This window comes from Camelus bactrianus, chromosome 27, assembly GCF_048773025.1.
Source record: "Camelus bactrianus isolate YW-2024 breed Bactrian camel chromosome 27, ASM4877302v1, whole genome shotgun sequence".
Lineage (NCBI taxonomy): Eukaryota > Metazoa > Chordata > Mammalia > Artiodactyla > Camelidae > Camelus > Camelus bactrianus.
The window spans coordinates 31,237,490-31,252,746 of NC_133565.1; the positions used below are offsets into that span (position 1 = coordinate 31,237,490).

The 15,257-nt window shown below is 35.0% G+C and overlaps 1 protein-coding gene across 2 annotated transcripts in view; it reads right to left on the minus strand.

Annotated features, from left to right (window-relative positions):
- Positions 1 to 15,257, minus strand: part of ETFA (electron transfer flavoprotein subunit alpha) — a 61,659-nt gene that overhangs the window by 34,130 nt on the left and 12,272 nt on the right. For both annotated transcript variants that reach the window (XM_074354246.1, XM_074354247.1), the window contains exons 3-9: positions 13,921 to 14,002; positions 13,736 to 13,818; positions 9,187 to 9,286; positions 8,057 to 8,167; positions 7,282 to 7,383; positions 6,067 to 6,135; positions 1,289 to 1,371 (exon numbers count right to left, since the gene is read on the minus strand). In XM_074354246.1, coding sequence (XP_074210347.1) covers positions 1,289 to 1,371; positions 6,067 to 6,135; positions 7,282 to 7,383; positions 8,057 to 8,167; positions 9,187 to 9,286; positions 13,736 to 13,818; positions 13,921 to 14,002 — 630 coding nt within the window. The remainder of the gene's footprint in view (positions 1 to 1,288; positions 1,372 to 6,066; positions 6,136 to 7,281; positions 7,384 to 8,056; positions 8,168 to 9,186; positions 9,287 to 13,735; positions 13,819 to 13,920; positions 14,003 to 15,257) is intronic.

Genomic DNA, 15,257 nt, shown 5'->3' on the forward strand with positions numbered 1-15,257 from the left:
TTCAGTAACCTTACATTCCTGACAGCAATGTTGAAGAAAGCAGATTGGATGACATTTATTTTCAAGACAGGTAAGGATGCCACTGGTCATTCCCTGTCATTCTGCTATCCTGCTTAGTAACAAGTGTTCCCTTTCAGTCAACACAAATAAAAGTCTGTCTCACCATACCTTCCTGTAGAAGTATTATTGAATAGGAAGGCTGTGGGTCAGATCTTTTGTAAATTCAAGCCTGAAGGTATCTACTCATGTAAACCAGGACAAATAAGATTTCCATCAAAAAAAATACATATATGTGCCACACCAGATTAAAAGTATTAACTATCAATTCATTAGATCTATAAAAATTTAAAATTTCTGCTCATCAAAAGACAATGAATAAAGAGGCAATAAAAAGACAACAACCCAAATTTTTAAAAGAAAGTACTGAACAAACTCTTCAAAACAAACTTCAAAGACAGGACTTAAAAATTGTGACTATTCTGAAATTCTGAATGAACACGTGATAGAGCAGGGAACTAAGATACGAGATTTTTCTAAAATAGGTATTACTTAATACCTTGTTTTGCAATACCTTAAAAACACACATTTTGAAATATATTAAAAACTCATTTTCCTCCACACAATAAAGATTTAAACTGGCTGAGAATCCTATTCACTGAAAACTTACATCATCTAAAAAATGTGAACAATCACTAAACATTTGTTAATGATTCAACTTTGAAACCAAAGTATTCCTTTTGTAAGTTTTGGATAGTTTTAACTGAAGAATAGTCTAGTATCACTTGTCTGTACGGATAAGAATTTTCTGAATTTCATGCAACTAGATAAAATACAGAAATAAATTAAGTGTTTAGGAAGATATAAGACTACAGTTGTCATTCACAGCTCCCAATTTTGAGATTGTGTTCTTAATATAGATTCATCCTTTTTACTGATATATAATATATAGGCTTTATGGTAAATAAATATTAATGTGAACTTATAAAATCCATTTAATAATAAAATGTTGCTTCTATCAATTTTATATTTAGTGTTGTGACATGAATTTGACAAAGTATTCTAGTGCTTTAAAAAATTTGAAGAACAGTGCTGGATTTAAGAACTGCTCTGCATTTTTACTGAGACCAAGAAATCCAAAGACTTGTGAGAAGGACACATTCCCCATGGTAATGGCTAACTGCTTAGATACAATGAACAGGATATAAATCACTGAGATGGCTCTTCCGCAAATACATATATTTCTTATCCCCACAGAGTTCTGCATGGCATATTTTTTTGCAGTACTTACTGGTGCCACTATTTTTCCTGTCTGTCCAACTTGCATGTCATTGGGAACAAAGCCAGCATCAACAGCAGCACGAGAAGCACCAACTAAGGGGAAAAGATATTTGTCATTTGTTTAAGCTCTATTATTCAGCTATTTGGGATATTCACTGACAACTATAAAAAGAAAAGACATTAATATAGTACATACATAAAACATATATTATAACCTGCTTGGGATATTATATAATGCTCCTTTATGTAATAACTTCACAGCTTTAGGAAAAAAAAAAAAGGTACTATAATATCATTACCCCTGGGACCAGATAAAGAAAAGAGTTACATATAATACAAGACAAAGGTTTAACCAGTATTTTCTATCTAAAAATAAAAATTACAACTTAACTAGCCTTCTATCGTCACTCAGCAGGAGTCAACTAGGAACACCATACTTGGAGGAGAGCCACACATCTCCCAGGAAAGGTCAACAGTGAGCCTCAGGTCCTCTTCATCTCTATCTAGAGAGCAAAGAAAGGAGCCCCAGACAATACTCCTCACTACCTCCTAACATTCACAGTCGCACCACTGCTATCGAGTCACTGATCACACCCTGCCCTTTATTTAGATCAGTCACCGCAACAAGACCCAGACCCAAAGGTCACCCTTTATAACCCACACGCTGATCCCTATAATGCCCCGCATGCTCCCGAATCTGCACCATCTTCCACTGCTCCCCAGTTCCTGAACCCTTACACTACCATTTCTGGAACTCATACAGCCACAGCCCAGTAACAGCAAGCCACACTTCTCTGTATCTTCCACCTATTTGTCGAGATGTTCCCTGGGGCAAGGATTCTGGTGCCACTCTCTCGCAGATGTTGCTTTGTCTGACACCATCTTCATACTATTGGGCTTTGCTTTTCATGAATACAGCCATTTAGCCACTATTAGGACCATTCTTTTAAACCCAATCCAATCAGGTTTTTGCCCCCACTACCCTACTAAAGCTGCTCAGAATCACCAATGATCTCTAAGTAGCTAAATCCATTAGGCAGTTTTCAGTCCTCAGCCTTCTTGAACTATAAGCAGCATTTAACATAGTTTATCACTCCCTTATGTAAAGAAACACTTCACCTGCATTCCAAAACATCAGACTCTATCCTGGTTTTCCTACCTTACTTAACCCATTACTTTTTGGTCTCATTCTCCCCTTCTCCCCTACCTCAATCTTACAGTATCTAGGGCTTTGTCCTGGGACCCCTTTTAATTTTCACTCAGTCCCTTTGGTGATTTCATCTAGTCTTACGGCTTCAAATACTATCTAAATGTAATTGATACCCAAATTTATAGCTCCAGCCCAAACTTCTCCAATGAACACATTCCTATTCCAACTGCTTAACTGAAATCTCTACCAGGATGTCCAATATTAGACATCTCAAAACATAGTACAGTCATTCCCCAGTATCTGCAGGAGACTGGGTTCAGGACCCCCAAGGATATCAAAATCCCAGGATGCTCAAGTCCCTTATATAAAATGGCACAGTATTTGCATATAACCTACCAACATCCTCCTGTATACAGGCACACCTCAGAAATATTGCTGGTTCGGTTCCAAACCACCACAATAAAGCAAGTTACGTGGACTTTTTGGTTTCCCAGTGCAAATAAAATTATGCTTATACTATAATCTACAGCATTATGTCTTTAAAAAAAGAATGCACATACCTTAATTAGAAAATACTTTATTGTTAAAAATTTCTAGTCATCACCTGAGCTTTCATCAAATAGTAGTCTTTTTGCAATAGTAACATCAAAGATCACTGATCACAGATCCCCATAACAAATACAATAATAATAAAAAAAAGTTTGAAATATTGTGAGAATTACCAAAATGTGACACAGAGACATGAAATGAGCAAATGCTGCCAAACAAAAACTTCTCATCATCATCTATATCTAATCTGTCAGGAAATCCCAGTGGTTCTACCTTCACATACATATCCTGAAACTGACTACTTCTCCCCATCTCTACTGCTACTATCCTCGTCCAAATCATGAGCATCTCTCACATGAATGACTGAAATAGCCTAATCAATCTCCTGCTACTGAACTGATCACCCTACAGGCTATTCTCAAAATTGTAGCCAGAGTGATCCTTTCACTATGTGTCAGATCACGTTCCCCTTCTACTCAAACCTTTCCATGGGTCCCCACTTCACTCAGAGAAAAGCAATCTCCTTACAAAGGCCTATAAGCCCTATGTGATCTGGTTCATTACTCCCAATCTTATCTCTTCCTACTCTCTCTCTCTGCACTTTTCCTTCGAGTCACATTGTGTTCCCTGCTAGTCATCAGAGGCCAGACATGTTCCTGCCTTAGCCAAACCCTTTGCACTTTACTGGTCCCTCTACCTGAGACACACTCTCAGATCTCCTCCTGGTTTGCTTCCTGATCTCCTTCAAAACTTTATTCAGATGTCTCCATCCCATTAAAGCCTACTCTGACCAGCTTATTTAAAACTGTAATCCTCTCTCTACAACACTCCTCTTTTTCCTGTTCTATCATTTTCCATAGCATTTACTACCTTCTAACATACTGTACTATTTACTAATTTATTGTGTTCAGTGTCTATGGTAGGCAGAAAAATGGCCCCTCCAAAGATAAATTAACTTTCTAATCCCCAGAACTTGTGAATTTTACCTGTCACAGCAGATTTAAAGGCTCTTGGGAGAAGGTGCTTATCCTGCATTATCTAGGAGGGCTCTAAATGGCATCACATGTGTCCTTGTAAGAGGGACACCGAGGGAGTTATGCTATAGACACAGAGGTTACTGAAAACAGAAGAGGCAGAAACTGGAGGGACGTGGCCGTAAACTCAGGAATGCCAGGGCAGCCGCTGTAGCTGGAAACAGATTCACCTCCACAGGGAGTGTGGTCCTGCCAACACCTCGATGTCAACACACTTCTGACCTATGCAACTCTGAGAGAGTAATTTTCTGCTGTTTTAAGCCACCACGTTTATGGTAATTTGTTACAGTAACCACAGGAAACTAATATAAAGTCTAGTCTCTCCCAAATAGAAATGTAACTTCCACAAAGGAAAAGATTTTGCTTATTTGGTTCAGTGCTTTTTCCCTAGCTCTTAAATAGTGCCTGCCATACGGTAGACACTCGATAAGTATCTGTTCAACTAAAGAATGAATGAATGATACAGACAGCCAATAGGCACATGAAAAGATGCTTAATATCGCTAAGTATTAGAGAAATGCAAACCAAACTATAATGAGGTATCACCTCACACTGGTCAGAAAGGCCATCATTAAAAAGTCCACAAATGATAAATGCTGGAGAGGATGTGGAGAAAAGGGAACCCTCCAATACTGCTGGTGGGAACATAAATTGGTGCAGCCACTATGGAGAACAGTATGGAGGTTCCTTAAAAAACTAAAAATAGAACTGCTATATGAGCCAGCAATCCCACTCCTGAGCATATACCCAGAGGGAACTCTAATTTAAAAAGATACATGCACCCCAATGTTCACAGTAGCACTATTTACAATAGACAAGACACAGAAACAACCTAAATGTCCTTTGACAAAATGAATGGATAAAGAAGATGTGGTATATACACACAATAGAAGACTACTCAGCCATAAAAAAAGAATGAAACGTCATTTGCAGAACATGGATATCCAGAGATTATCATACTAAGTGAAATAAGTCAGAAAGAGAAAGACAAATACCGTATGACATCACTTACGTGTGGAATCTAAAATATGACACAAATGAACTTATTTACAAAATAGCAACAGACTCACAGACATAGAAAACAAACTTATGGTTACCTAAGGGGAAAGTGGGTGGAGGAGGGATAAATTAGGAGTCTGGGATTAGCAAATACAAACTACTTTATATAAAATAGATAAACAAGGTCCTACTGTATAGCACAGGGAACTATATTCAATATCCTATAATAAATCATAATGGAAAATACGAAAAAGATAATGTATATATATGTATAACTAAATCACTGTGCTGTATACCAGAAACTGACACAATACTGTAAAACAACTATACTTCAATTTTTAAAAAATGAAATGAAATAAACATCCTCAAATACCACCATCTGATTATAGTCAATACTATGCCTTTATTCCGACAAAACCATAACTGCTTCTATGGGTACACATGTTAGGTAATATAAAAGCATATAAAAAGCCTAGAAAGTTATACACAAAACTCTTAAAAGGGGGAAGACAGAACTGAGACTTTTTTTTTAAAAAGAAGGATATATTCACCTAATAGTTGTGTAATTAAAAAACAAAATATTTTTAATTTTCTGATTTTTCAAAAAAATCATTTCATTCTCAATACACTTTTAAAAACAAGTTCTCTATAAATTCATGTTCTCTATAAATTTTTAAAGTAACATTAAATGTTAATTTCTACTTGTAGAAGAGGATTACATTAGACCACCAAAAAAGAAAGAAAACAAGGGCATTCCTGAATATGATATAAGCACTAAAGCTGACATTTAATTTTTTTAATGGTAAAAACTACTAAAATTTGGCAAACATTAGGATTGTCACATAAATAAGAAAAATTGAGGACACCCTCTACTTACTGAATGCTTTACCATTTATACCTCGAAAGACTGAGAAAACTGTTTCAGATAGAAGAGTTGAAAACCAAAGAAAGCAAAAAGAAAATCTGCAGCCTTGAGTGACTTACATGTAAATGAAACAATAAAGAAAAAATATTTCCAATGAAATGGGGACATTTTTCTAGGGAAAGTAACTTTACCTGCAGCATGTAGTTGATCTGCCAAATCATACAACAACTTAAAGTTCTCTCCACTCTTCAAACCCCGACCTAATTTAAAAAGATGGGAAAAAAAATTAAGCAAATATAAACTCCATTCCATAAAAATTTTGCAACTTTGTATACATGAGTGACTCTTCATATTACACAACTGCCATCTCTTATACAAAGCCTTTCCTGGCTTCTCCAATGATACTGCTGTTCTCCTATAAAGCAGTCAGAACTACTGTAATTAACTAACAGGTTAACTAATTGTATAATCAGTCTTTAAAATCAGTCTTCCCCACTACAACAGAAACTCTTTAAATACGGGATCCATATCTATCTTCATCATTGCTATATCCACAGTATTTATCAATACTTAATTGAACAACTGAAAGAAGTTATTATTTGAATGGAAGTCATTCCACTAGACTTTAAAGTCCTTAAGAGCCAGAATAACCTGCCTTTCCTTTTTGCTTCTCCAGCACTTTGCAATGGGCATGGTAGAGAATATATATATCCAACAAGCATTTCTTGAATAAATAAGTGAATAAACGAGTCAGATACACCTTTTTGAAATATTAAATTATTTCCTCACAATGCTACTTGCAATATGAGGCTGTTTGGAAGCTTAAATATTTCATTTGATGTTTAGTTTGAAAAGATTTTTAAATCATAAGTCATTTTTTCAAAAAGTCAGCAAGCTATAATTTTTTTTTAAGGAGGGAGCATGACATACAAACAGAAGCAAATCTGTGCAATATTAACAGCTTTTGTATTAAATGCAAAGAAACTTTCAGAGCTTTCCATAGAGACCTGGAAGTCTTTCAAACTAGAGTGAAGGGTGGGAATCATACAACACGATCCTGAGACTGCAACCAGTTCTATGATTCAGAAGCCAATCATACTCTTCAGAATAACATAGAAGTCAGTCAAAAAGACAAAAATACCAAGTTGCAAAGCCAGAGTTGAGATTTGTACCATGCTCCCCCTGGTGCCAGTGACATAGATTTACAACGGAAATCGCAAATTATTTCTTAAACTCATGATTTCATTTTCCTAATTGGTAAAATGGGAGTAACATTTGTAATTTACCTACTTCTTACATTTGGGGGAAAAAAAATCTGTGCTCCCCTAAAATAAACACTAGTAAAAGCAAAGTATTTTAAGTTTACATCATCTTTTAAAATTAATAAACTACAAGATTTCACTTACCACCAGATACCACCACTTTGGCACCTGTTAGCTCTGGTCGATCAGTTTTTGTTAATTTCTGGTCAAGCCATTCTGATATGCCCACTGGGGAAGTACTTGATACTGCATTTATTGATATATAGAACAAAAAAATGACTATGAGTTCAAGTTCTATAATAAAAATAATCTTGAAGAGAAATACACAAAGAATTAATTCCATGAAATTTGAGTTTTCCAGTTACTGTGAATTTTTTGGCTCCTAATTTCATTCTGATTTTTGGAAAGACTTAAAGGGGCGAGATTCCAGCCTTTTACCTCATTAGCTGTATAACTTTTGAGAAGTCATTTAATTCTCTGAGTCTACCTGTAAAACTGGAATAGCACTCTCTACGGGGTTCAGTAAGATACTGTATATATCAAAATGTAACACCCTTCATGCCTTTACTATTATTACATTCTTCTGTTATACTCAATCTCTATTATAATAGGAAACAGTGAGAGGAGAGTAAAAAACCTTGACATCAATATAACACATTAATCTTAATGGCCCCCTTCTCTCCTACCCCTTTGATGTACATACACCAAAGCGATTAGTACCCAGTACCAAAAACGACATTTAAAGACATGTTATAATTATTTCTTATTTTTGTACAAGCTTGGGAATATCATCTAGACTGAGCTCTCGATCACTTTGCATTAGAAATTTAACTAGAGGCCATCTCTTATTCTAACATTATCTGTGAACTGAAAAATAAGAAACTAAAACAAACAAAAACAGGTACAAACAAACACTCACCCTCTTCTGAACCAGCACTACCTCCACTTGTTGTTGCAGCTTCAAAAGATGTTCCCCGGACGGAAAACACCTTTACTTTTTCATCACACTTCACTGTACATAAAGCATTTCCTGAAATACACATTTATTTAAATAAAAACAAACAAACAAACAAGTATTCCTTTGAGGTTCAGAATTTACTTCACAAAGGAAGAAATAACTGTGGACCAGGTAGTTGTTTTCTGCTTCAACTAAGCATAGGACAAAGGTATAACATTGAGGAAACCTATCAGTGGATATCTTGTAACCTTGGATGTCTTTAAAAACAGAACAAGTGCTGACCTGCAGGGAAGAAACAAACTGGAAGAGGCAGCCACACTAATCAGCTACACTCTTCCTAAAAGGAATATAAACAAAAGCTTCTTTCTCCAAAAACAACAATCGGTAACTCAACAACATGAGCTGCTACTATTCATGCTAATAGAGGGAAAGTAAGTGGAAACATGATAGGACAAGAATTGTGATGTGCCAAAATTTAACAGGATTTGAGACATTTCTTACGGATTAGCAATCACATTAAGAGTAACCTAAACTATGACCAAATATTTCCTCTTAAATACTACTAATGTTGAAAGATCTGATTTGAGAATTGACTATTTATATTGAAACACACAACTGCAATCAATTACAAAGAACAAAGAGCTCACTGCCTTCTCCAGACCCACTAAAGACCAGCATGCTTAGCAAAAGATTAATCAACTAAAGAGACACTGAAATGAATTTTTTTTCTTAAATGAATTTCTTAATGCAGATGGAAATGGAGTAGAAGCAGCATAAAAGACTGAAAATACTACTTTAAAAAAATAGAAAGTTTTGCTTTCCCATAACTTACAAAATATACTGAATAGTAAATCTAATTTTTATTGATCACTGGAAAATTCTTACTCTATATTGAATGACCAGGAAGGAAAGAAGTGCATTCTGGATCAGAGGGAATTGTCATGTCATGGTCTAGCAGCAGTTCTAAGACTGAGATTTTTCTCAGAAATCTTTAAGATGGTCCATGTTTTAAAATTCTATCTTTAAGATTAATTTTTGCTCTCAAAATTTACAAAAATTTAGCATGCTGATTATTTTCCTTGGGTACTCACCTGCATAAATAGTTCTCACAAATGTGTCAGGTGATTTGATTGCAATGATGTCAGAAATAGGGGCAACATCAAGTTTGGCTGCTATTCTGGGCAAAAGGTTCTAAAAGCAAAATAAGCAGTGAGTTACACACATACATGCTGATGAATGGCTATGAAATATCAGCAGTAATATTCTCTAAATGCAAATTCTATACAAATTTTAATTCAAGCATTTTATATTTCACATGCACCTTGAGTCATACAACAACTTCAAATACAACTTTTGGGACAGTCTCTGACGACATCAAGAGTTTTATGAGCTTTCCATTAATAAACTACCTTAACTCAGGATGTTGAATTATGAGATATGACATTTGCTTTAAAGATCATCACTTACAAAGTGTGACAGTTACAGATAGACTATTGAATTTAGATAAGAAAAGATAGAAAAATATTTAGAGTAGTAAAATTCTCAAATACTGAAAAAGAACATACTTGTATCTATTTACTTAATGCACATGAAAAAATTTCAAAGCAGACATTTTCACCTTTTTAAAAAGTGATGTTGCATTAAAAAAAATCAAAATCTAAGGGTCCATCAACAGGAGGGGATAGGCTTATAAATGATAGTTTTCTCCATATAATGGAATCTTATGTAACATTTTTTAAAAAATGAGAAAAGTAAAGCACAGCCTGTATGGTATATATAAAAAGAACAACAAAAATAGATGTATATGCACATAACATCTCTGGAATAGATACATGTGATAGCTTTGCGCCCACTAGCAGGGATCACTGGGCAAGCCACGATATCTCCAGAGCTCAGTTACTTCACATCACAATGAGAAGAGAATCTCTATGCTTCCAGTCTAAATTTTCTATGACTCTAGGGCTCTAGAACAGAATCGTTAATGAAGAATGAATAACCATACTTTCTAGACTCAGAGGTTTTCCCAGATGATAACATCATCTAAGTGTAAGTTTAAAAGTGAAGTGTTGCTTTTATCACACAAATAGAAAAGGTGAATTCTACACTGCTTTCTACACAGAGCTTATTCCATGGCATCTCCTAAACTCGGTACATGATATCACCTCTAGGAGGCAAACTCTCACTCCAACAGTATTCAAGTTCCTCTCCTCATTCCATCCTCAAACCCTCTCTGTTCCTCTAAGAATTCTATCAGCATTATCCTCTAATCATTCCTTTATTCTGCATCCTCCCATATGCATGTACAATTACACGATTTAATTGACACTAACAGGTACTTTATTTTAAAATAATTTTAATATACATACTATATGACCCTCAACTGAATTTATAGCATCCCAAGAGCAGAAGTTTTGTGTCTTCCACTTCTCTTCTGTCTCTACCCTGTACCTAGTAAGTGGTTGTATATAAATTGATGCTAACAAAAGGCTGTTGACAGCCTGAGTCAAATTTCCTCCTGTTGCATTTCCACCAGTAAAGATTTTCTAATTTTTCAGTCTGTTGTTACCTATGTTGTATAGTAATCCCCTTTCAACCATGATAAAAGAGCTACAGGAAAGTACCACAGTTTATAAAACCACAATTAGAAAAAATTAACATCTCATAGGAAACTAAGGGCTGGGGAAAAAAATTAAAATGCTATTAAACATAGTTCTAACTTGGTAAATAAGAGGTTTAGAAGACATCTGCTTTCAAAACAAACCAAATTTGTCAGTATTTAAAGACTGCTTCAGTAAGTAACTCTTTCCCCGAACCACCCACCTTCTTTAACTGTTCAGGAAATACTGCTGGAATATTGTTACCTGGCTGAGCAGATTCTCTTATAAATTTTATGTTATGCAGACTGTCTCTCTTTTTAAGTTTTAGAACTTTCTAAATTCCTTGAAATTTAATATCTTTTACACTCTTATTGTCCGTTTTATTTTAGCACATCTTGAAAATAAAAAAATTTACCCCAGTGCTTAAAGGCACGTTTTTCCAGGTCTGATCTTTTGTCTACATGTCCTGAGGGTGGGTGGTAAACAGATCTATCTCTACACCACAGGCTCAGGGTTTCAGGGAAGGAGAGGCAATAACTAACAGAGTAGTTTCTTGATGCACAAAAAGATGACAGATTTTTAAATTCTAGCATAGTGGTATAAAAATGTGGTATCTTAAAAACAGTTGGTGAAAGACTGTTAGAGAGCAAATTGTTTAGCTTCATCTGATGGACTCTTTCTCATTCCAAATCCATTCAGAGGCTGCAGCACCAGTTACTATTATGTGACCCTTGTTCTCAAAACTCCCACATGTCAGAACACAGTAATTCAGGCCAGAGTATTAAAATCTAGCTAATTAGATACAACAAACACCCTTTCTTGGTTTAACAATCTTTTAGGTAAACTGTCATCACAGAAACTCAAGACTCATGAAATTGTTTAAATCATTCAACATGGAATCAAAACTCTCAGAGATGGAATGGTCCACGAAAATCTTTTAGTTCAATGCTCATCTACAACATCCAAAGTACAATAGTTGAATGTCAAGCCTCCGACTTAATCATATCCAGGGAAAGAGAAACCTACCATAGAGGAAACCCATTCCATTTTTCAGCATTTCTAGTTGTCAGATAATAGGCATCACTTGGTCAAACTGCATCATTTTACATATCAGAAAAAACAGACTTCAGAAAGGTAAATAATTAGCCCAGAGTCATGCACCTCTGTAGAACCGTTTTACTTACCAATTACCAAACCTCATACAAAAATGGAAAACCTCATGACAGTCTGCAATGTGATAACGCAATAAAAGAACAACTGCTCATTAAACTCATGTACTTATACTGTAGGTTGAAAGTTCTGTTATTGCCTAAAAAGTCTATTAATCTTACAAGAAAAAATCTAATGAGTTCAAAGTAATAATTCTGAAGTTAAAAACAAACTAGAGCAACTTACACAGGTGACTGTGCAAAATCGCTACGTTTGCAGTGATTCACGTGTAGAAGCAATATTGCACCACAGATAGATATTCACAAGATAGATAGATATTCATATTTTGCAAGAAAAGAGATCAATATATTGGGAACTCACTGCTATTGCCACTCAACACAGTTAGGTGATGAAAGAGCTTATATCTTATTCCCCAAACTCGTATTTAAAAATCAATTACAACAGAATTGTGAATATAAAAAAGTCAAATCAAGACAATTCAAAAAAGAAATAACCATATGAAAAAATATTTGATCTCATTATCAGAGAAATGCAAATTTTTTAGAGATTATAATTTTTCCCATCAGATTGGGGGAAATGTTAAAATGTACAACAGCAAGTGCTGGCAAGGTATGCAACTGGTGGAATGTAAACTGAGGCATCCTTTTTGAGAGAGCAATTTAGCAATATACATCAAAATTTTAAAAGCACACAGACTTTGACTCAGCTATTTCACTTCTAGAACTCTATTCTAAATAAACATCAGTACATGTATACACAGGGATGTTTCCTTGCAGCAAAGTTTAGAAATGCAAAAAATTAGAAATAATTGTCCATCCTTGGCTAAATATGGAATATTATGCAGCCATGTAAAAGATGAGGCACATTATGAGAAAATATTTAAGACATACTCAAGTAAAAACTCACTAGTCACAAAACAATTCATGCTATACTATTCTATTCTAGAAGTTAAAAAAATTTTTTACATGTACTATAATTTGAAAATCCATAGAAAAAGTCCTAAAAGAATGTATAATTGTTAACATGTGTACTTTGGAAGTGGAAAGAGAGTTGGGAATAAGAAAGGGGAACTTTGATACCTTGCTCTGCATACTGCTATACTGCATGTATTCTTTATAATAAGAATGTATTTGTGTACAACTTAATTTATCATCTTGAAAGGCAAAAATAAAAACCACAAATGGCAGCTTATTAAGAATGGGATAAAGACAAGGGAACTAGGATAATACCCAAGGCCAGAGAGCAAGTAAAGCCCACTGACAAATTCCTTCTCCTGGGCTCCTCCTACATTCCTTACTTCCCCTTTAAATTTCATGCAGACCACTACCCATCTGATAGCACATTCTTTCTTCAGACATATCAGGATGCACACGATCAGATTACAGCTTTCTTTACCCTAAGGACATCTTCAGCCATCACACAACCCCTCCCAAATCCCCTAAGCAGATAAAATTTGGCCTTTCAAATACCCATCAGCCACTCAGATAAATCATCCCTTATGATGGGTTACTAATACAAATGACATTTGTACAAGACAGTTCAACATAGTTTTTAAAGAAAAATAATTTTTAAAATAGCTTAAATAGAGTTCTCTACATGACAAAATCTGAAAATCTGCAAGTGACGTTCTAATAAATTATGACCAAGTCTTAAAAGAACAGAGTCATCTCTACAACAAAAGTTGAAAGCTGGGAGATGGCATCTTAACAAATTATAACAAAATCCAGAAAGAATAAATTTTAGCAAAACTACCACATTAATTCAGAAAACCAAGATTTAACTCCCTAAACTAAGTCTATTGTACATTCCCAGCACAATGAAATCTATCTCTTCCAAGAAGTGACATCAGATTCCACATTCTCAATCTTCTCACCTTTCCAAAGGCAGATGCTCCAGCACAGATGTGTGTGTAATTGAACTGCTTCTGAGTTGCCAAAATCAATGGTGTCAGTTCCTCTGAGAATTAAACACATTTGACAAACACATTTCATAATATTTTCATATTCATACATTCAAGCATAATTTAGACATTACATTTTTTCCACTGGAAAAGCCCACCTGGAAGAAGGCCTTTGTATGCATCATGCTGAGCCACCAGGACTTTTGCTACACCTGCTACTTTGCTGAGATCTTGTGCCACCTATAAATATAAGAGTTTTTAATTATACATCTAACAGAAGGATACAAATAGAGGCACCATTACAAATATCAACAGAGCATAAAATCTTAGTGGCCAACTATAAAAACTGTTATTAGAAAAAGGGCTACTTAGGAATAAAAAAAAGTATTTAACAAGGAAAATCTTAAGTCAATTAATCTTACTACCAATTGACCTTAAACAAAAATTCCTACCTTGAAAAAGAAAAATACTGAATAAATCAAAATCAACACAACTGTCCATTTAAATTTAGTTGTAAATTGAGCTCTTTACCCTTCCCTCACTATAAACATCAAGTTCATCATTTTAGAAATGGTGTAAATGAGGTAGTGGTTAGGTTCTCTCTCACAATAACAACACAGCCAATACCTTTCAGTCTTGGGATTCCTAGAGATAAAGAACAGGACTTAACCACACTGGCAATACAGGCCAACGCACTTTATTTGACAACAATAATTTCTGCTGATACTAAAATCAGTGAATCTGAGCAATAGAGAAAATCTTTTTTTTTTTTTTTAAAGCCTACAGCATCCAGCATTCCCAGTTCTCCCATCCAAGTATTAACCAGGCCCGACCCTGCTTAGCTTCCAAGATCAGATGAGATAGACATGTTCGGGGTAGTGTAGCTGTAGAGGAGAAAATCTTACATAACAGTCCATTTTCAATCACTGAGCTCCTGCTCATCTACATATATTTATCTATAATGAAGCAAAATATTTTCTATTTTAATTCCTCATTTTTCCTGTTTGGAATCAGGATGAAGTTCTGGGAAAGCTTTTCGACCACTCAGATTTTCTGTATACAGAAGGCACTAAGAATTCCTTCTTTTAAATCTCTCTAATTACAGCATGACTGGCTTCTGCTTTAGCAGAAACATAGCAATCATATGTCTTCTGTCTTGTGTACTCCATGCTGATTCACTGATGAGCAGGCATAAAAGGCTGTGCCTCCTGCCCCAGCTCAACAGACGGTGAGGTTGCAACAATATTCACTGAAGAAAGAATGCAGTGCAAAAGCACCTCATCTGAACCTGCCTAGGCTGTTAACAGAGTCTGGTACTGGTTGTTTTTAAGATTAGAAAGAGACATGATAGTAAGACTGTAACTGAAGAAAAGATGATTTGTTTTTATTTTTCTCAAAATAGTGCAAATAAAATAGCATCAAATATTTTTCAAGTCATATCAGAATCATGGTTTAAAATCACAGCAAAATAAATAAATCCAGAACTTGTATATCT